Raw genomic sequence first — 23,005 nt, 5'->3', positions numbered from 1 at the left:
AGAGGTGCAGGATTTACCTCCTTGCGACTTTTGCGGAGCAGAAACACGTAAAAAGCATGTCATGTGTTCCGTTTTCAAAGTGGCAGGGTGAAGAGATACTGCATCTCCAGTATGAGATCCACAAACACTAGAGGGATATTTTGCCCACTGCCCGCATACCCTAACCCTCACCCTCACCCTCGCACTGGATGAGATAATGGAGAGGGAGAGAGAAGTACAGGATAAGCCCGATTTAACTAGGAAGGAGAGAACAGCCCTGAAAGAGCTGAAGGAAAATATGGATATTGTTATCAAACCAGCAGATAAAGGGAGCAGCATAGTTATCATGGACAAACAGCAATATCTATTTGAGGCACACAGACAATTAAACAACACCGAACACTACACTAAACTAAAGGAACCCAAATACTGGCAAACACACAGAAATTAGGACCATTCTGCGAGAACTAGAAAGGACTAGATACCTCAGGAAGAAGCAGGTGGAGTACCTGACAGGGATACAGCCACGAGCAAGAAAGTTCTATATCCTCCCCAAAATACACAGGAACCCAGACTCATGGACTGTTCCTGGAGAAATACCACCCGGCAGGCCCATCGTGTCGGACTGCAGCAGTGAGTCATACAGGATAGCAGAATACATTGATGCCTTCCATATAACCATATAACAATCACAGCACGGAAACAGGCCATCTGGGTCCTTCTAGTCCATGCCGAACTCTTCCCCAATCCTATTCCCACCGACCTGCACTCAGCCCATAACCCTCCATTCCTTTCCTGTCCATATAGCTGTCCAATAACGACAACATTGAACCTGACTCAAACACTTCTGCTGGAAGCTCGTTCCACACAGCTACCACTTTCTGAGTAAAGAAGTTCATAGAACATAGAATAGTACAGCACAGTACAGGCCCTTCGGCCCACAATGTTATGCTGACCCTCAAACCCTGCCTCCCATATAAGCCCCCACCTTAGATTCCTCCATATACCTGTCTAGTAGTCTCTTAAACTTCACTAGTGTATCTGCCTCCACCACTGACTCAGGCAGTGCATTCCACGCACCAACCACTCTCTGAGTAAAGAACCTTCCTCTAATATCCCCCTTGAACTTCCCACCCCTTACCTTAAAGCCATGTCCTCTTGTATTGAGCAGTGGCGCCCTGGGAAAGAGGCACTGGCTATCCACTCTATCTATTCCTCTTATTATTTTAAAAAGAGCAGAGAGGATATGGATTGAAAGACTACAGACGTATTCCCCAAACAGCCTAAACAAGGCCTAAAAAGCTAAGCCCACAATATAAAATATACCCACTGGAGGGCCAACACTGCACCCAATAATTAAAAACATTGACTTCCGGTGAGGCACAAGGCAAGATGGCGGCACGGCACTGAGCGCTGACATACAACCCTCCTTTTTCAAGTTCTTCAGGGCTCATAGACGGTCTTAATACAAGGCTGAGTTGGAGAAAGATCTAACTAAAGACATGGCTTCAAAAAAAGATACAAATTCAACCAGGAAACAAGATACCAGCAGGCGACAACAAGCTAGCGATTCATCCGAAGAAATAGTTATGCTAATTAAACAAACAATGGTAAGGGAGATGGAGTCGCTGCAAGAAATGGTAGCCCACGTGCTAAGGGAGTTGCTGGAAAAGGCTCACGACCCCATACAGAAGCGTATGGCAGAGAATGGCAACATTCTCCGGTCGTTAAAGGAGCAAGCGGACATTCACGCTAAAACATTTAACGGTCTTCAATAAAATAGAGGAAGTTTTGCGGAGGTGTCTAAGATATGGAAGAAGTTAAACGACTTGGAGGACAGATCCAGGAGAAACAACGTGCGGCCAGTCGACTTACCGACAGGCGCTGAGGGCGACAATCCAAGAGGTTACCTCCAGAAGATGCTGCCTGATTGGATTCCAGCGCTCAAGAATTCCCACAGCACTCCACTGGAGATCGATAGAGCACATAGGATCTTTTCCAACAACTCCTCAAGACCGCGGACCATGGTTTTTAGGCTTCTAGGGTACACCGACCGGCAGGCTATCCTGGAGGGTGCGAGGAAAGCCAAACCTACTCTCCCTGATGGCACCCAGCTACAGTTCTTTGCCGACTACAGCCCCGGCACGATGCAGGAACGGCAGGGATACAAGGAGATCCGCGCTAAGCTTCGACAGAAGGGGATCGACTCGTTCCTCATATACCCAGCGATCTTGAAAGTGACTATCAAGGGCATGAAGATGTCGTTTAACTCGGCAGAGGAAGCAAAAGGAGTTCTGAAATCATCGGTGCTGGGAGATATGGAAGAAGACCCTGGGCAAAGTCCACACGCCCCTCGGGAGGAGATGGAACGGCATTAAACACAGCCCTGATCACAGTTATACCTAAGCCCGGTAAGGACCCCTTGGAGTGTGCCAATTACCGTCCAATCTCCTTGATAAATGCCGACCTCAAGATATTTTCCAAAGTCTTAGCCAGTAGACTTGAGACAGTAGTTGGGAAAATAATCAGCCCAAATCAAATGGGCTTTATCAGGGGGTGTCTCGCATCTGATAATATTCGCTGGCTCTTACACGTACTGAGTGCAACACATAAAATCCCGGCTGCCTGTGGCCTGCTATTTCTAGATGCTGAAAAAGTGTTCGATCGCCTTGAATGGCCATACCTTTTGAGAGTTCTAAAAGAATTTAAGTTCGGCGATAAATTTATCAATATGATTCAAACACGGTATGCTAATCCTTCAGCCCAGGTATGTGTGGGAGGAGGTTTCTCAGAATTATTTGACATAGGACGGGGCACACGACAAGGGGACCCTTTGTCTCCTTTAATTTTTAATATATCTATTGAACCGCTTGCACAAACTCTCCTCAGATCTCCCCTATTACAATAGGTACAACATTGCATTCAATATCAGTTTACGCGGATGACACGCTAGTTTATATGGCGAATGTTCAACAAACTCTCCCCTATGTTTTAAAAACACTGGAGCAATTTGGATTTCTTTCAGGATACAAAGTTAATTTGTTAAAATCAGACCTGATGCTGATTAATACGGATAAAAGTAAGGTGTCTCTTCCTCCCCAGATTAAAGTTACAAATGAGGTCCTCTACTTGGGTATTAAAGTTAATATTTCCATATCAGCTGTGGCTGAAACAAATTACTCTTTAATTCTAAAAAAAAGAGGAAGATATTAATAGATGGAGACACCTGCCAGCATCAGTCCCGGCCCGTATTTCGGTCATTAAAATGAACATCTTACCCTGCATTAATTTTATCAGCTCAATGATCCCACTTGCACCTCCGGCAGGATATTGGCAAAAACTGGACTCCTTACTACGATGCTATGTTTGGAATGGTAAACGACCCAATATAAAATGGTCAGTTCTACAATTCAAAAAGTCGAATGGGGGATTGGCATGTCCAAATTTTAAATTGTATCACTGAGCATTTGTATTAAAAAGTCTTAGCTATTGGATGGAGGAGGATAAAGTTTCGTCCTGGAAAAATATAGAACTGGAGCTAATAGCACCAATAAGGTTGAAGGACTTTCTCCTTATAGGTATGTCTACCAAAAAATGTGATTTGTATTACGATCCAATTTTAACCCATATGCTACAAGTGTTTAGGGCAGCAGAAAAATTCCTAAAATTTAAAAGTGTATGGTGTAAATCATCTCCATTATGGAACAATAATCGTTTTCTATCTGGGGGGAAACCATTCACTAACAGAACTTGGGTGGATAAAGGTATTACTACTCTTCAAGATATTAATGGGGCAAGTACTATCCTTGGCTTTCAAGAACTGGTATCTCGATATAATATTGATAAACATTCTCTTTTTTGCTACTTTCGAGTAAGATCAGCTTGTAAAGCCTACGGCGTTCCCTGGGGGTCAGATTTAAAGGACCATCCCATTTTAAATTGGATACAGAGTCCTCCAGGACAGATAGTGTTGTATATCTATGATAAATTAAACTCCCAGAAATATATGCCCACATCGGGAATGAAAGCTTGGGATAGGGACATATCTGAATTGGGACAAGACTTGGACTGGGTTGCGATTTGGGATAATGCTGCCGGTGCTTCGAAAAACCCAAATCATTGGTATATACACTTGAAATTTTTGTCATAGAGCATATTTAACACCGAGAATTAGACATCAAATGGGACTGGTTCCTGACTCTTATTGCTCATTTTGCCCCATGGAGCCATTGGCACTTTTATACATATTGTATGGGAATGTCCAGGGGATTTTGGTTTGTGGGGGAAGGTTATCAGTACTCTTACAGAACTAACGGGGGTACAATTACCAATGGACCCCGCTGTACATCTTCTAAATGATGTCTCCCACCTTTCCCTTACGGAAAAAACATGCAAAATCTGGCTGGCAGGCCTGACTGCAGCTAAGAAGATTGTAGTCCAGCGTTGGAAACCTCCCCACGATATTTCAAATACTCACGGGCTTCGGAGCTTTTTGGACATTTCTTACCTGGAACTTTCATCAGCAAGAGTAAATGATGCACGACCAAACACAATCTTAATGTGGACAAATTTGATATCTAACTTAAAAGATCTTTTGTTAAAATAGGAATGCTTTGTCTGTGTATGTACTACTATTCAGTTGATTGGTGGAGGGGGGATGGTGATGAAGGTTGGGGGGTGGCGGGGTTTAACAGTCAAAATGTAATTGGCAACTGGTTGTATTGAATGTAATTTGTTGGTGTTGCAATAAAAAATTAATAATAAAAAAAACATTGAGAAAATGAGGGGAGGGAGGAAGAGGAGGAGCCCCTTCAGTCACCCACCCTGAAACAAAATTAAGACAGGTGACCATTAAATAGGAAAGGTACGTCTTTCTTGGGAAATAGAGACTAACAACTAGGCCCCAGAACAGAAACTAATTCCCCAAATAGAGAGGGATAACGTGAGAAATTATAACTCTACAGGAATAACCATGAGGAAGAATAGACTTGTAATGACCAGTTTGATCCAGACACAGTACTTGCCCCAACCTCCCAGCTTGCCCCCATGGGGTAGAATGCATCCCCAGCACATGGCCCTGCCCTGAAACCTAACATCTTCATCCCCATAAACACAGGTCCTCTTCTCGCCAGGGGGCCAAACTCACCCTTCACCACCAGTTATACCTCCCACCGCCCAGCGGACTTCCCCTCAACCCTACCCCCCAACCTGATCGTAACATCCAAAAGGGCCTCACACCCCAACTAAACCAGACGGCGCCCAAGTGGACCCTGCCCACAGCCCCACAAAGGGGCCTACTTAACGATGGACCCCATGTTCCTCTTCTTCCCACACCCCCATGGGTAGGCCTGCGTACACATTCCTCGGCCGTATCCCTAAACATAATGACTTCACCCATCCTACGCACCCCCATAAACCTGAGCCCCCTCTCCACTGGGGGGGGCAAGTTCACCCGACTACACCATCGGTTTGGGTGCTCTAACCCTAACCCTCCCACCACCGCAAAGTCCCGTGACCTCACTACCCAGCCATACACCTCAGCCTAACACCTCCAACCCTTCAGCACACCCCCATAAACCCAAGCCCTCTCCTCACCCGGGAGCCAGGTTCCCCCCACATTACCAGAACCATGCCACCCCACAAACATCCCCAACCCTAGCATTCACCATAACCATAACTTCCAATGGACCTTGCACCAACTAAACTGGACAGCACCTCAAATAACCCAAACCACACCACACCACATAAAAGGGTTTATATAACTGTCCTTTACCCTACCCCTAAACCTAACAACTCCAACCCTGCTACACACCCCCATAAACCTAAGCCCTTACCCCATCACAGGGCCAAATTCACCCAATATCACCGGCAGTTAGGATCCTATTTCAGCCCTCACCCCTACTGCAGGGGAACCCCCCCCCCGCAATGCCATTTGCCATCCCACCCCACCTCCCTTCGCCGTGAATCCTCAACCCCCATTACCTAACTCTACCCCCGGGCATGTCCCTCCCCACACACCCCTCAATTAGCTACCACACAACCCCCAGATCACAGCACCCAGTCCCTGTAAAAAAACCCCCAAATGCAAAACACTATCCATAGGCAATAACTCCATTGTAACTTAAACGCCAGAATGGAGGTTAAAGAGGAGGAAGATCCCAGTCGGGGACCGAGATGATGACAACGTGGGCTAAAAACAAAGTGGCAGGGTAAAGTGATACTGCATCTCCAGTACGAGATCCACAAACACTAGAGGGATATTTTGCCCACTGCCCGCATACTCGCATCCTAACCAGCAGTGACACGTCCCTCATCATCCTGGTCCTCATAAGCCAAAGTAAATCCAAGGAGCTAGGAAAACTGGCACAGACGACTGAGGTTAAACCCCAACCCCAACATACATCAGCCACAAGCTCCGACCACATTATACCCACAGAACAGTAAACTCACAGTTTGAACACTAAAGTCACAATAAAACAATGTAATCCTAAAAGGAGAAATAGGATGAAATCGAATCTCAACTCTAACTAGGTATTAAAGGAATAGAAATGAAAAATTTGGAGCTAAAAGAATGGGGAGGGTCGAACAATAAAAAGGAGCAGCGCGATTAGTGGATAATTTGCCTTTAAGAATCTTAACAAACAAGGCAGACCGGGATCTGGGCAACAGCCAGAGGCTGCAGCAGAAATGGAGAAACAGGTTTAGTAAAACAATACAGAGGTGGGAGGGGGCCGGGGGTGGAGTGGAACATTTTAAAGGAGAGACCACCTCAGTCTTTACAGAATTCCCCATGAGGAAGCCACAGAGAAGAGGCGAAATTGGTGACTCTCCCAGTCGGGAAATACGCTTTATTGAAGGCAATATGCTTTGTTAAAGGCAATTCACAGGAGTCGAAATCACTGAACCCAAGATGAAAAGCAAGCGATAAGGACATTAATTAACTGGACTTCATCTGTGGTTTTCTGATTATTGTCTTACTTTAATGACGTGGAGGAGAAATTGGAGAGTATTAAAGGCAATACGCTTTATTAAAGGCAATCCGCTGGAGTCGAAATCACTGAACCCGAGACGCAGAACAAGCGGTAAGAACATTAATTAAGCGGACTTCATGGGTAGTTTGGTGATTATTGTCTTACTTTAACGATGTGGAGGAGAAATTGGAGAGAGAGGACCGGGGGCTTGTCAGCACATGGCGCGTCAGACCACCGTGGTAACTGCAGAGACCTCGGGTTTCCCAGGGATTCCTTTTCCACCACGGTTAGATTAATATATAAAATAATCCAGACTCTGCACCACCTAAGAGTTTTGGAACAAATGAACAGGCCACCAAAGGGGATTACTACCCAGGCATATAGACTGACCAAATTCATAAAGCCGGCAAACCCCTCCCAAGAAACGCTTCATAAAATTGCTGCCAATGCGGACGCTTGGGCTAAAGAAACACGACAAATTTTAATTGGACACTACCAAAGTAGCCTGCAAGAATTGGAACTTGAATCGGATCTGATTGATCGCTTACCAGAAGCAATCACCAAAACCGTAATCTGGAACATACGAAATTTAAAGGAAATTTTCAAATCAAATTGGAGGCTGTCCAAAAGCATATTTTTGGGATCTGGTCTCAAGACCTGTGCCAGAACGGCAGACCGGGCCCACGAGGCGCCGCACAATTCGGACGTGGCCACAATGACCCCACGGACAATGGAAACCGCATTCCAAGGGGGAGAGGGGAACCTTCAGGGACGGCTTCTGGGTCAGCCGTGACCGGACTCGTATCACACCCGAGCCCCGGAAAAAGACCGCCCACGCTGCACCCCGTCCGTCGGCGCCGAGTAAAACGAAGTTGTGGCCGGTAATTGCGCTGCGGGACTGTCTCAGGCCAACAGGTCCTGAGAACGATGCATGTAGTGGGAGTTCCGGCACCGTCCACGGGAGGGCGCCAGAGCCGGTCAGTCCTCTCGGCGCCGACGCCTGCAGTGGGAGTTCCGGCACCGTCCATGGGAGGGCGCTGGAGCTGGTCAGCCCTCTCGGCGCCGACGCCTGCAGTGGGAGTTCCGGCACCGTCTGCGGGAGGGCGCTGGAGCTGGTCAGCCCTCTCGGCGCCGACGCCTGCAGTGGGAGTTCCGGTATCGTCCACGGGAGGGCGCTGGAGCTGGTCAGCCCTCTCGGCGCCGACGCCTGCAGTGGGAGTTCCGGTATCGTCCACGGGAGGGCGCTGGAGCTAGTTAACTAACTCGACGCCGATGCGGCCCCACTGCCCCAGTCACAGGAACAGAGAAGACGCCAGGTGAGCCCCTCCCCAGCCATGAGCCCCTCGGAGAAGACGCAATCCAACCTAGGAGCAGGGGAGCCCCAGCCCGCCACCCCCACGGCCTCCCCGACCCAAGACTCCAGGGAATCAGCACCCCACCCCACACCAGTGCGGATGGGCAGACAGACAAGGGGAGCCAGTACACGAGGACCGAGCAAGTCTTCCACCCCAGGGAACCACACAGCCCGAGAGTCGGAGGACGTGGGACAAACAAGAGGACAGGTAACCCCTATTTGCAACAACCAGGAGGGCCAAGTAAGGAGGCATCCTCACTCTAAACAGAAAAATGTAACTTGGGAACTAAGGCCCCTTAAACCTATACTAATTATAGGGGACTCTAACATTTCCAGGATCAAAAGATGCCCTAATAAGGATGTTCAATTGGACAGCTTTCCGGGAGCCAAATTCACCCATGCCACTGCTATCCTGACAAAGTTAAAGCCACAACTGGAAACTAAGAAGGTTATCCTTTCCTTTGGAATAAACAACAGATCACATCAACCAGCAACAGCGACTAAACAGCTTCAGCAACTATTAAGAATGGCCCATATTAAATTTCCCAATGCCAGTATCTGGGTGCCAGAACTGAACTTTAGCCACTGTTTGACAGAGGCAGAACAAGCAACCCTGGGCCAACTAAATGAGGTTATTAGAACTAAGAATTATATCCCTGCAGTCCTGGCGAGGCAGTTTAAGGTAGACAGAGACCACATCGATTGGACAGAGAACACAGCCCTGACCATAGTCAAGAGGTGGATGCAGTCTTTAAACTAGAGTGGAGACAAAGCCGAGAGAGGCAGGGTCCACGACTGGGAGAGACCATCGTGAACCTCTCCCGTACGTTCATCCCTACAGAAACCCAGCAAAAAGTTCTGAACAGGGGCCTCACTTTTGTACCAACTGCAAAACTCCATAAGGAGCAGATTGAGGAGGACATGGATAAGTTCGATAGGAGATTGGTACTCGTCCACTTTGTTGCGGAGGCAGAAGGTAGAAAGACCCATTTCACCCCTCGCTCAGACTGGAGCCCCAAGAGGAGGTACAGGTCAGAAGCGGTCCTACAATTCGAGAGCACACTGGATGAGATAATGGAGAGGGAGGGAGAAGTACAGGATAAGGCCAATTTAACTAGGAAGGAGAGAACAGCCCTGAAAGAGCTGAAGGAAAATATGGATATTGTTATCAAACCAGCAGATAAAGGGAGCAGCATAGTTATCATGGACAAACAGCAATATCTATTTGAGGCACACAGAGAATTAAACAACACCGAACACTGCACTAAACTAAAGGAACCCATATACTGGGAAACACACACAGAAATTAGGAACATTCTGTGAGAACAAGAAAGGACTAGATACCTGGGGAAGAAGCAGGTGGAGTACCTGACAGGGATACAGCCACGAGCAAGAAAGTTCCATATCCTCCCCAAAATACACAGGAACCCAGACTCATGGACTGTTCCGGGAGAAATACCACCCGGCAGGCCCATCGTGTCGGACTGCAGCAGTGAGTCATACAGGATAGCAGAATACATTGATGCCTTCCTTAACCCACTATCGCAGAAACACTCCAGCTACATCAAGGACACGTACCACTTTGTCCGGATAGTCAATTCCATGTCAGTGTCCCCTGAGGCCGTACTCTTCACCATGGACATGGAAAGCCTGTACACCAATATAGAAACGGACAGGGGTATACCGGCAGTGAGCGATATCCTTCGGGAGAACCCTCAGCTAGAGAGACCAGACGAGGCCTTGATAGAACTCCTTCACCTCAGCCTAACTAAAAATGACTTTGAATTCAATAATGAATTCTACTTACAAGTCAAGGGCACAGCGATGGGAAAGAAGTTTGCTCCAGCCTATGCCAAAATATACATGGCAAAATGGGAGGAAACAGTTTATCCAAAGTGCCCCAAGATACCCATGTGTCTTTATAGATACCTGGATGACATCTGGGGAGTGTGGACACACTCGGAGGTAAAATTAGAGGAATTTATTCAAATCCTAAACACTCATCATCCATCGATTAAGGTTAAGGCCACAATAAATAGGGAGAAAGTTGACTTCCTGGACACTACGGTATTTAAACTAGCACCAGAAAATGGCAGCCAGAAACTAGCCACCAAAGTATTCTTTAAAACCACAGACACACACACCCTCCTACACACAGGGAGCCACCATCCCAAACACACCTTCAGAAGCATTGTCAAGGGACAGCTGACCCGGTTTCACCGCATCTGCACCAGGGCAGAGGACTTCCACCAAGCCACTACTATCCTCTTCTCTGCACTTAGACACAGGGGCTGCAGCAGACAGAGACTCAGACACATCAAATCTGACTTTTTAAAAAGTATCACAAATCCCCCAACACAGGACAACACAACACGGAAACTACCCTTGATAACGAGATACAGTGGGATTGCAGTGAATATTCACAAGACAGTTAAAACACACTTTGAAGAACTAAAAGTGGAAGGTAGGGACACTGGGACAATACACCATAGTCTCAGCCTTCAAAAGGGGTAGAAACTTAAAAGACATACTAGAACCCGAACCCGAACCCCGATGTGAGGTTATTAGCTTTGCTGCTCTCTTGACAGTCACTTGTATCCATCATCATCATCATCTCCCCTTCCTCCCCTTCCTCCCCTTCCTCCCCTTCCTCCCCTTCCTCCCCTTCCTCCCCTTCCTCCCCTTCCTCCCCTTCCTCCCCTTCCTCCCCTTCCTCCCCTTCCTCCCCTTCCTCCCCTTCCTCCCCTTCCTCCCCTTCCTCCCCTTCCTCCCCTTCCTCCCCTTCCTCCCCTTCCTCCCCTTCCTCCCCTTCCTCCCCTTCCTCCCCTTCCTCCCCTTCCTCCCCTTCCTCCCCTTCCTCGTATTCCCAGCATCCAGTGGCAAATGCTCAAATTAAAACTGAAGATGTTGTCCAATCTGAAACTGTTCTCGGATGGGGTGGCAGAGGAGGGGCCCAGTGAGGGGTCCACGTTGGATGGGTTTGGCTTGGGGAAGTGGTCCACATTGATGGGTCCTGACCCTGATGTAGGAGAGGGTTTTGCATTTGATGGGGCCTGGTGAAGGGGTGGAGTCCACATTGGTGGGTCCTAAGGTGGGGCCCACATTTAATGGGGCCTCATGTGGGGAAGGATGTCTGCACTGTATTGTCCCCAGGTTGCTGAATGATGTGCGAGAAGTTTTGACCGACCTTCATTTCCCTTTAAATCGTTTTTAACATTAAAAGAAAGAGTGCCCGTTAGACAGCTATTGAAATGACTTTCAATGCCGACCTCATTATTCCAGTGACTTGAACAGCAGTGCCAGTGGATGCTGTGATTACCTGATGGTTTGGTTAGGCAGCCATTGCTTCTGTATGTATTAGTTAAAGTAGATTCTTCAATAGCTGAGCTTCTCCTCCCGACCAGAACTACACAATATTGTATCATTCCAGTGGTCTAGTCACATTTGGGATGCCATTTCAATATTGCAAATCATGTAATTTAATGTCTGTTAGCTTTCTGAATGATTTTAGAGATTGTGTTAGGCACGTTTAACCTGTTACCAGTGGACATCTTTCTCCTAATTTGTACATTACATCGTTGTTTTGACTGGTTTCCCTAATAAAGTGGATTAAGGTAAATGCAAACAACAGGAATTCTGCAGGTGCTGCGTTCACCAGCAACTTTTATGTGTGTGGATTAAGGTAGACGCTGCCTTGTGTTGCACACCAGAGAGGTGCAGGATTTACCTCCTTGAGACTTTTGCAGAGCAGAAACACGTAAAAAGCATGTCATGTGTTTCATTTCCTTGTCATTTTTTCCTTCTGTTAAATTTCTTTTTGAAGTAGCTTTCTGTGCTGTTCACCTGGTTTTAGAGAGCAAAGTCTTGCACACAAATCAGAGTTAGTCACTGAAGATTTAGTCAACGTGGAGAGACAAGTACAGCAGGGGAACAGGCCCTTCACCTCTTCTCTCTGGCGTCTTCTCTCTTCATCTCTTCCTAACAAAAGCCTCAAGCCCAACCTTAGTGCCCCTCACCAGAGAAACCTGCCCTTAATCATAAGACCATAAGGTGGAGGAGCAGAAGTAGGCCCATCAGCCCATCGAGTCTGCTCTGCCATCCAATTCTTCCGGTCATTCCCATTCCCCTTGCCTCCTCCCCATACCCTAGCTAATCAAGGACCCATCGATCTCTGCCTTAAATACACCCAATGATTTGGCCTCCACAGCCGCTCATGGCAACAAATTCCACAAATTTACCACCGTCTGACTAAAGAAATTTCTCTGCATCTCTGTTCTAAATGGATGTCCTTCAATCTTGAATTCGTGCCCTCTTGTCCTAGACTCCCTGACCGTGGGAAATAACTTTATCATATCTAATCTGTTCAGGCCTCTTAACATTTGGAATGTTTCTATGAGATCCCCCTCCCCTCATTCTCCTGAACTGCAGGGAATACAGCCCAAGAGCTGCCAGACGTTCCTCATACGGTAACCCTTTCATTCCTGGAATCATTCTCATGAATCTTCTCTCAACCCTCTCCAATGTCAGTATATTCTTTCTAAAATAATGAGCCCAAAGCTGCACACAATACTCCAAGTGTGGTCACACGAATGCCTTACACAGCCTCAACATCACATCCCTGCTCTTATATTCTATACCTCCAGAAATGAATACCAACATTGCATTCGTTGCCTTAACCACCAACTCAACCTGGAGGTTAACCTTTAGGGTATCCTGCTCAAGGACTCCCAAGTCCCTTTGCATCTCTGCATCTTGAATTATCTCCCTATCTAAGTAATAGTCTGCCTGTTTATTTCTTCCACCCAAGTGCACGACCATACACTTTCCAACATTGTATTTCACTTGCCATTTCTTTGCCCATTCTCCTGAACTATCTAAGTCTCTCTGCAGGCTCTCTATTTCCTTCACCTATCTTGGTATCATCGGCAAAATTAACCACAAATCCATTAATCCCATGGTCCAAATTATTGACATACATCGTAGAAAGCAGCAGTCCCAACACCGACCCCTGTGGAACTCCACTGGTAAGCGGCAGCCAGAATTGGATCCCTTTATTCCCACTCTGTTTTATGCCGATCAGCCAATGATCCACCCATGCTAGTAACGTCCCTGTAATTCCATGGGTGCTTATTTTGCTAAGCAGCCTCTTGTGGGCACTTTGTCAAAGGCCTTTTGAAATCCAAATACACCACGTCTACCGCATCTCCTTTGTCTACCCTGCTTGTAATCTCAAAATCTTGCGGTAGATTTGTCAGGCAGGATTTTCCTTTCAGGAAGCCATGCTGGCACTGGCCTATCTTGTCATGTGCCTCCAGATACTCCGTAATCTCATCCCTAACAATCGATTCCAACAACTTCCGAACTACTGATGTCAGGCTAGCAGGTCTGTAGTTTCCTTTCTGCTGCTCCGACCCTTCTTAAATAGCAGAGTAACATTTGCAATTTTCCAGTCATCCGGTACAATGCCAGAATCTATCGATTCTTGAAAGATCATTGCTAATGCCTCTGCAATCTCTCCAGCTACCAAGGGTGCATTCCATCAGGTCCAGGAGATTTATCCACCCTCAGACCATTAAGCTTCCTGAACACCTTCTCAGTCGTAATTTTCACTGCACATACTTCACTTCCCTGACACACTTGAGTGTCCGGTATACTGCAGATGTCTTCCACTGTGAAGACTGATGCAAAATACTCTGCCATCTCTGCGTCTCTCATTACAATATCTCCAGCATCATTTTCTATTGGTCCTATAGCTACCCTTAACTCTCTTTTGCCCTTTATATACTTAAAAATGCTTTTAGTGTCGTCTTTGATGTTAGTCACCAGATTCCTTTCATAATTCATCGTTCCTTCTTCCATAAAACTGCAACTTTGAAGCACCCAGGCAACAGTCGTTGTATGCACAGACTTTCCCATCTCAGCCTCTGAAGCTTGTAACTTCTCCAGGGTTGTCACAGGTCTCTTCATGTACTCCCTCACTACTCCCCTTCTTGCACGGTCACTCAGTTTTCGAGAACGGCCTACTCCCTTCAGATTTACAGCTGTGCCATATCCTTTCCATTTCTTGATGATTGACTTAACTGTACTCCAAGGGATATTCTGCGACTGAGAAATATTCTTGTATCCATCTGCTGACCTGTGCTTTTCAATAACCTTTTCGTGGAGTTGCCTGGAGTGTTCTTTTGTCTTCGTGGTGTAGTTTTTGCCAGGATACTGACTCACCAGCAGTTGGACCTCTACTTCTTCTTCTTTTGTGTTTTATGGCAGTTGGCAACCAGTTTTTCAGTGCATTACCGCCATCTGCTCAACTCGTGGTGTTCCAACCAAATATGTCCTGGAGTTCTCTACTTTAGACAATCTAGTTCAGCCTGCAGTTCTCTATTAGCATCACTCTGTAGTTGCAATACCTGGTGACTGCTTAATGCGCTCATTAGATAATGCCACAAACTGCTATCCCTCCCTAATTTTCTCACATGCTTTCATGTAGTTGCATTACCTCAATCACATTGATTTCATCTGCATCACTTGTAAGACTAAAATCGTCTTGTTAAAGAATAGTAACTATTGCACGTGATACTTTTAAAATTGCTGTTTTTCCAAGTCTGCTGCTTTTTCAGGTTTTCCTTTTCTTGGATCGTAGCCTGCAGTTGTTTACTGAGACCTCGGAGTTCTTCTTCATTTGCTTCCATGTTTTCATTTTATAATCCAAATGTAGATAATTCACTTTGCAACACACTCCTTTTCTTTTTGTATCTTTGTAATAATTTCCTCCATTTCCCAATCTCCTTTCCAATTCACAGTTGTTCTTGTCGGGTACTTCTATTTGTTGTTGCAGTTCTGCACCCTGGGCTTCAATCATAAAATCTGAGTATTTTCCTTAAGTTCTAAAACATATTTCTTAAATTCTTTTTTTTCATATTATTTTTAATTTTTTTTATTGTACAAAAAACAGCACATCTACAAAAACCACGACCTTAACAAAATCTAATTAAATATCGAGCAGCAAAAGGGAGAAAAATATGAAGGCTAAAGTAAACATACACAGCAGAGGTGCACCGCACCAAAAAACCTCAGTCCTCACCCCGTGAGAAAGTCCAATACAGGGCCCCATATCCTTTCAAAGATGTCCCCTCTGTCCTCATTACATAGTCTCAGTCTCTCCAAATGTACAGTATTTACCAGTTCTCTCAGCCACAGATCGTACGTAGGCACAGAGTCCATTTTCGGCATTTGCAGGATTAACTTCTTAGCAATCACCCTGTCAAACAATACAGCCTTTTTTTCATACCTATTGGCTGAAGATAGGGAGCTTGTTGCTCCAAGGATGGCTATGAGCGGATCTGGTTCCCGTCGCTTCCCATAAGCCGCAGAGAAAGAGTGAAAAATACTTTTCCAGTATGCATAAAGCTTACAACATGACCAGAATGAACGTGACAAGTTACTGCTCACAGATTTACATCTATTACAAACTGGTGAAACTTCAGGGTAGAAACTGTGCAACTTTACTTTGGAACAATGAAGTTTATGTATTGTTTTAAACTGTATAAGTCTGTGTCTGACGTTGACCGAACAATCATGCATACTCTTTAAACACTCATCCCAGACCTCCTCTGTCAGTTCTATACCCAGTTCATCCACCCATGCCTGTTTAAGACCTGCAGTATTCACCCGAGCTGCATTCTGTAGAATCTGACAAAGATAGGATACCGCACTACGAGTAACAGGATCAAATTTATTTATTGCCTCCAGGGACTCATGTTTGTCTAAAACTTCGAAGTTAGGTATATATTTCCTAATATAATCTGAATTTGTAAATATCTAAAAAAAACTAGATGCAGGGATATTATAAACTGCTTGTAACTGTGCAAATGAGGCAAAGCTTCCATTACTATATAGGTCACCTACACTACAGATGCCTCTCTGTTTCCAGGTAGAAAAAAACAGTATCATTCAGGCCAGGCAAAAAGGAATGATTGTCACAAATCAGAGTGTTAATATAAATTTTTGCGGCCTTAACGTGGAGTTGAATCTGCTTCCAAATTCTTGTAGCGCTGCCAATCACGAAGCTGTTACTAAAATGTGACTTATTAACTGCAGTGGGGCAAATAAGGAGAGCTTGTAAGGAAGTCTTTTTACAAAGCACTCGCTCTCTGAGTAACCATGCTGGGCACGAGGCTGAGGTAGAGGGTGGGCCTTTTTTCCACCATGCAAGCATGGATAGGTGGGCAGCCCAGTAATACATTTTAACGTCCAGCAGGGCAAAACCACCTGCTTCCCTGGGCTTTGACAAGTGCTTTTTAGTAATTCTAATGGCTTTATAATTCCAAATGAAGGGTATAATAATTGAATCCAATTGCTTAAAATATGACAGAGGAATAAATCATGGAATTGACTGGAAACGATGAAGAAATCGTGGCAGTACAATTACCTTGATTGCATTAACCCCCCCACCAAAGAAATCGGAAGGGTTTTCCAAAAGTCAATATTGCATTTAACCTGCTCACCTTTGTTTCGCCAATTCACTTGCAAAAGGTCATCTGGGTTTTTTGTATTAGTCACACCAAGATAGGAAAAATTATCATGAGTTATTTTAAAGGGAATGGACTGTAAATATGCTGTATTAAACCACTGCAGTGACTGGCATTAGTTCACGCTTATCCCAATTAATAGAGAAACCTGAGAAACTACCAAAATGATTAATTAGAGTCAGAAGGGCGGGTATTGATGTTTGTGGGCTGGAGATAAACTCATAGTCATAGTCATACTTCATTGATCCCGGGGGAAATTGGTTTTCATTACAGTTGCACCATAAATAATAAATAGTAAAAAAACCATAAATAGTTAAATAGTAATATGTAAATTATGCCAGTAAATTATGAAATAAGTCCAGGACCAGCCTTTTGGCTCAGGGTGTCTGAACCTCCAAGGGAGAAGTTGTCAAGTTTGATGGCCACAGGCAGGAATGACTTCCTATGACGCTCTGTGTTGGATCTCAGTGGAATGAGTCTCTGGCTGAATGTACTCCTCTGAAAACCCAGTACATTATGTAGTGGATGGGAGACATTGTCCAAGATGGCATGCAACTTAGACTGCATCCTCCTTTCAGACACCACTGTGAGAGAGTCCAGTTCCGTCCCCACAACATCACTGACCTTACGGATGAATTTGTTGATTCTGTTGGTGTCTGCTACCCTCAGCCTGCTGCCCCAGCACACAACAGCAAATATGATAGCACTGGCCACCACAGACTCGTAGAACATCCTCAGCATCATCCGGCAGATGTTCAAGGACCTCAGTCTCCTCAGGATATAGAGATGGCTCTGACCCTTCTTGTAGACAGCTTCAGTGTTCTTTGACCAGTCCAGTTTATTGTCAATTCGTATCCCCAGGTATTTGTAATCCTCCACCATGTCCACATTGACCCCCTGGATGGATACAGGGGTCACCATTACCTTAACTCTCCTCAGGTCTACCACCAGCTCCTTAGTCCTTTTCACATTAAGCTGCAGATAATTCTGCTCACACCATGTGACAAAGTTTCCTACCATAGCCCTGTACTCAGCCTCATCTCCCTTGCTGATGCATCCAACTATGGCAGAGTCATCAGAAAACTTCAGAAGATGACAAGACTCTGTGCAGTAGTTGAAGTCCGAGGTGTAAATGGTGAAGAGAAAGGGAGACAAGACAGTCCCCTGTGGAGCCCCAGTGCTGCTGATCACTCTGTCGGACACACAGTGTTGCAAGCACACGTACTGTGGTCTGCCAGTCAGGTAATCAAGAATCCATGACACCAGGGAAGCATCCACCTGCATCGCTGTCAGCTTCTCCCCCAGCAGAGCAGGGCGGATGGTGTTGAACGCATTGGAGAAGTCAAAAACCATGACCCTCACAGTGCTCGCTGGCTTGACATCATCAGCGTATAACGAAAGGTGATGTTTATGTCCATGCATATCAATAGGAGCTATCAAAGGGTCCTGTCGGATGCTAACAGCCAGTGGCTCAATGATAACTGCAAACAAAAATGGAGAAAGGGGCAGCCTTGACGAGTCCCACGATGAATTGCAAAAGGGGAGGAAATATTCTGATTAGTGATAATAGAAGCAGATGGGTGTGAATAAATTATCTCAATCCATTTAATGAAAGATGGTCCAAATCCAAATTTCTTAAGTGCAAACATCATATATGGCCATTCCACTTGGTCAAACGCATGTTGCGCATCTAATGAAATGACTACAGCCTCTTCTGCATGTTTTGTGTATAAAGTATTGAAAGGATGTCGCAAATTAAACTGCATATATCTACCTGGCATAAAGCCAGTTTGATTTGGATGAATAATAGAACAAATGCATTGAAATCATCAAGAGATCCTTCATATGAAAAGGTATTCAGAAACCAAGACAGGGTCAGCAGGACTTGCGTCAACTTCTGACATGCTTGCAGAATCTTCTCCTGTTGCAGTCAAGGGTGTGGATGTTAGGGAGGAACACCGAGAAGTGGAGAGCCAGCAGGCCTCAGTCTTTGTCTCAGAACCCTCCAAGATCATCTTCCGACTCAGAATCCATTCCATGAAGTGGGATGAGATGTACTCACATTACCTCTTCCAAAAGGTAGAGGGGAGCACTTTGATCCACAGCTTTAAGGAAGAGGTCCGGTAGCACCCTTGCAAATGGCCATACTGAGGAGCTGCAAATGCTTCTATGCCATACTCCTTAGTTACTCCCATTGACTTCCATTGACTTGGCAATACAGGGGATTGATATCAAAATTCATGCACTTATTTACAAATCCTTCCATGGCTTCATCCCACCTAGCCCACTTAGCCTTTCCCGGCCAAGTATCCCAAATCTTGTCTTCCCCTGTTCCAGCTCTGGATTCTAATTCTCCAGATGTTCCCACACTCTGAGACTTCCACCTTGCATTGTTATCTCTGCACCTCCTTCCAAAAAATGTCAAACCACCTGTCCAATCTCCTGTTTAACAACTAACAATTTTTAATCGTCCAAAACACTGCTGCCTTGTTCTAACATGCACCAAGACCTTTCATCCATCTCTTCTGTCCTCACCAAACAACCTAAACTCCTAGTTAAACAACATTTCAATCTTAAGACTCTTGCTTTCAATCCCGTCTGTTTCTGCAACCTCTCCCACACCTACAAATCACCCCACCCCCAATCTCTGCACCTCCAATTCCAGCATCTTGTTCAACCATGACTTTAAGCACTCTGCTATTGATGACTGTGCCTTCAGCTGTCTGTGTCTCAAGCTCTGGAATCCCTTCCCAAAACCTTTCTGCCTCTCTCCCCACCTCTGTGATGCTCCTATGAAACTTCCCATCGACCAAACGCTGGTCACCTGTTCGAAAATCTCCTTTCACGGCCTGGTGTCAAATTGTGTTTGATGCTGCTGCTATGAGTGTCTCAGGACCTTTTGCTGTGTAGCTGTCAGTTCCAGTTCCGTCATAATTAACCTTTAGGCTCATCGGCCACTACAGCACAGAATCAGGTCCTTTGTCCTGTCCAGTCCGTACCAAACTATTATTCCACTTAGTCCCAGCTGCCTGCACCTGAACCTCGCCCTCTGTACCCCTCCTATCCATGTACTTATCCAAATTTCTCTCAAATGTTGAAATCAAACCCTTATCCACCACTTCCTCTGGCAGCTGATTCCACATTTGCACCACCCTCTGAGTGAAGGTTCACCCTTAAGTATTTCACCTTTCACCTTTAACCTATGACCTCTAGTTCTAGTCTCACCCTTCCACCATGAGAAAAGCCTGCTTGCATTTATCCTATCTACATCCCTCATAATCTTGGATACCTCTATAAAATCTCCCCTCATTCCCCTACACACCAGGGAATAAAGTCCAAACCTATTCAACCTTTCCCTATAGCTCAGTTCCTCAAGTCCTGGCAACGTCCTTGTAAATTTTCTGTGTGCTCTTTCAATCTTACTGATATCTTTTCTTTAAGTAGGTAAACAGAACCGCACACAATACTCCAAATTCGACCTTACCTTTGTGAAAGATTGTTTCTTTACATTATAAACACCAGTTTTGTTTTTATCAAACGTATCTGAAAGTGACTTCAGGCATATTACTATCTTTACCTGCTGGTTCTTAATTATTTTGGTCAGTTTCCTCTTTTGTGTTCCCATGTCAGGTGGGTGTCACTTAAATGTTCCCTTGGCCATGGGAAAGGAGTTATGGGCAATTTATACTTCTGCATTGAATCTACGCCATAGGTACGGCGTAACCACGTACGCTATGCCGTAGCCTGACCTGCATCTCCCCAAAAATGTAACCACGCGTTGCGGTGACGCAAACAGCAACAACTGATTGGTTGGCTTGATAGCATCGCATTTCCTCCTGTGCATTTCTGGTTGCTTCTTGTCTCTCAGTGGCCGGACAAGCACAGAAAATTCACCCTCCTTCTGCCTCAATCCATTCAATGCTCGTACACACCATCTCCTCCCACGTCTCGGCTCCTTTCTGCGTCGCAGTAACTTCAATAAAAGTAACTCTTGTTCAACATTTATTAGCTCCAACTGCAACATGATGCGCTCAGTTTCAGTCGCCACTGCTTGAAGTACACGAAGAAACTCAACACAGTGGCATAGAAACCCCATCGCCAACTAGCGTTTTGGCGGTGAATTGCAGAGCGACGCGGACACACCAGTGCAGAAGTATAAATGCTCACAAGGGCATAGACCACTTGCGTAGGCTACGGCATCGGCTACAGGTTAGAGCCGACGCAGAAGCATAAATCAGCCTGAACGGTGGGGTGGATGGAGAAGGGACGAGGGGAGGCCAAGTCAGTCAGATGACGTCTTGCATCTGGGTTCGATCGGCTGTTTCTTTGTGGCAACTATTCACCTGTCTCTCTGCTGAGTGCACAGATTATTCTTATTAGCACTTGTTGATGTGGAAATGTCTTTGGTACCATAGTATTATATGGGAGTTGAATTCCAAAACAGTCCAATTGGCTCAACTAATCTGTCTCAGTGTTTTGCCCCCCACCCCATACAAGAAAATAGTACTGATCATATTTACCCAATCAGCTCCTATCTGTCTTTAGACTTGTTTCCATCCTGCACCTGTCCAGTCTTTCTGCTGCAACTGTGAACTGTGAAAACAAATTCCATGGCTTCTCCAATATCTCCGGTCTTTTGTTTGAAGTTTCTTGCATTTACTGCTGTATTCATGGGCCTTTGCAGTCGATCCCATGACTACTACTGGTCCATCTTTGCAACATTTGAGAAAACACTGTCATTGCAGCACACTGGGTTCCCTTTGTCCTTACCTACCAGCCCACGAGCCTCTGTATCCAGCACATTACTCTCCAAAACTTCTGCCATTTACAGTGGGATCCTACCACTAAACACATCTTCTCCCTCCCCCCACCCCCGACTCTCACTTTCTGCTTGTCCACTCAACCCTCCCCACTGATCTCCCTCCTCCACTTATCCCTGTGAACTGCCCCTAGACCACCTCCCTCACCACTATTCAGACCCTTAAACAGTCCTTCCGTGTGAGGCGATAGTTCACCAGCAGGTCTGCCTGGGTCACCTGCTGTAACTTGGTGCAGCCTCCTCTACATTGGTGAGATTCGGCGTAGATTGGGGTATCAAATATTTGAGCACCTTCACTCTATCTGCCACAAAAGGCAGGGTCTCCCAATGGCTATCCATTTCAATTCAACTTCCTATTCCCATTTTGGCGTGTTGGTTGTCTCCTCTACTGCTTGAAGAGGCCACACTCAGATTGGTGGAGCAACATCTCATATTCGATCTGGGTAGCCTCCAGCCTAATGGCACAAACACCGAGTTCTCCAATTTCCAGTAATCTTTCCCCACTCCCTCCTTCTGTCTGTTTCCAGCCCTCATGCGGGCTCCCCTCTTACCCTTCTCTTCACTTCCTCTGGTTCCCCCCTCCTCCTTCCCTTTCTTCCATGGTCTCTATCAGATTACCTCTTCTCCAGCCCTTTCCTTCTTCCACCTATCACCTTCCAGCCTCTCACACTCCCCTCCCCCTTCCCCCTCACCTGGTCTCGCCTATCACCTTCCAGCTTGTACTCCTTCCTGTCCCCGCACCACTTTATTCCAGCTTCTGTCCCCTTCCTTTCCAGTCTGTCCTGATGAGGGGTCTGTTTATTCCTGTCCAGAGATGGTGCTTGACCTGCCAAAGTCCTGTGTTAGTGTGACCTGTGCTGTTCCAACAAGAAAGATTCCAGTTTCAAGGTCACTCAAGTTAAGAGCAGTGGGGTAATCAGGTTGTTCTCACTGAATCCTGGTCTTCATTGGTGTGTTTTCTTGCAGGGAGTGCTGTTGGAGAGAAGTGGAAACACACTAAATAAGGAGAAGTATGTGACCTAGCATGGAGCAGTGTGCAGGGGAGCCGGCTGGATTCGAACTGGGGACCTTTCGTCCCCAAGTCCGACTCTGATGCCACTACACCACCAGTCGGGTCACAGAAGGAGTATAGATGGGGAAATGCAAGCAGGCTTTTTCCACTGAGGTTGGGTGGGACTACAACTAGAGGTCGTGGGTTAAGCGTGAAAGGTGACAAGCTTAAAGGGGAACATGAGGGGAAACTCAGAGGGTCATGAGTGTGTGGAATGAGCTGCAAATGCAAGTGGTGCACGCAGACATCCCACCCTGCAAAAACTCATTTCAGGGAGGTAGCACCATCAATTTGCGAGAGACT

General features: G+C 45.9%; 1 protein-coding gene across 1 annotated transcript in view; it reads right to left on the bottom strand.

Annotated features, from left to right (window-relative positions):
* Positions 1 to 7,557: 7,557 nt before the first annotated feature.
* The window catches only part of LOC140203586 (serine/threonine-protein phosphatase 2A 65 kDa regulatory subunit A beta isoform-like), a 79,804-nt gene continuing 64,356 nt past the window's right edge, over positions 7,558 to 23,005 (bottom strand). Inside the window, exon 12 of the mRNA XM_072269633.1 lies at positions 7,558 to 7,950. Coding sequence (XP_072125734.1) covers positions 7,558 to 7,950 — 393 coding nt within the window. The remainder of the gene's footprint in view (positions 7,951 to 23,005) is intronic.

Source organism: Mobula birostris, chromosome 10 (assembly GCF_030028105.1).
Source record: "Mobula birostris isolate sMobBir1 chromosome 10, sMobBir1.hap1, whole genome shotgun sequence".
NCBI classification, from domain to species: Eukaryota; Metazoa; Chordata; class Chondrichthyes; order Myliobatiformes; family Myliobatidae; genus Mobula; species Mobula birostris.
This window is presented reverse-complemented; position numbering and strand designations above follow the sequence as displayed.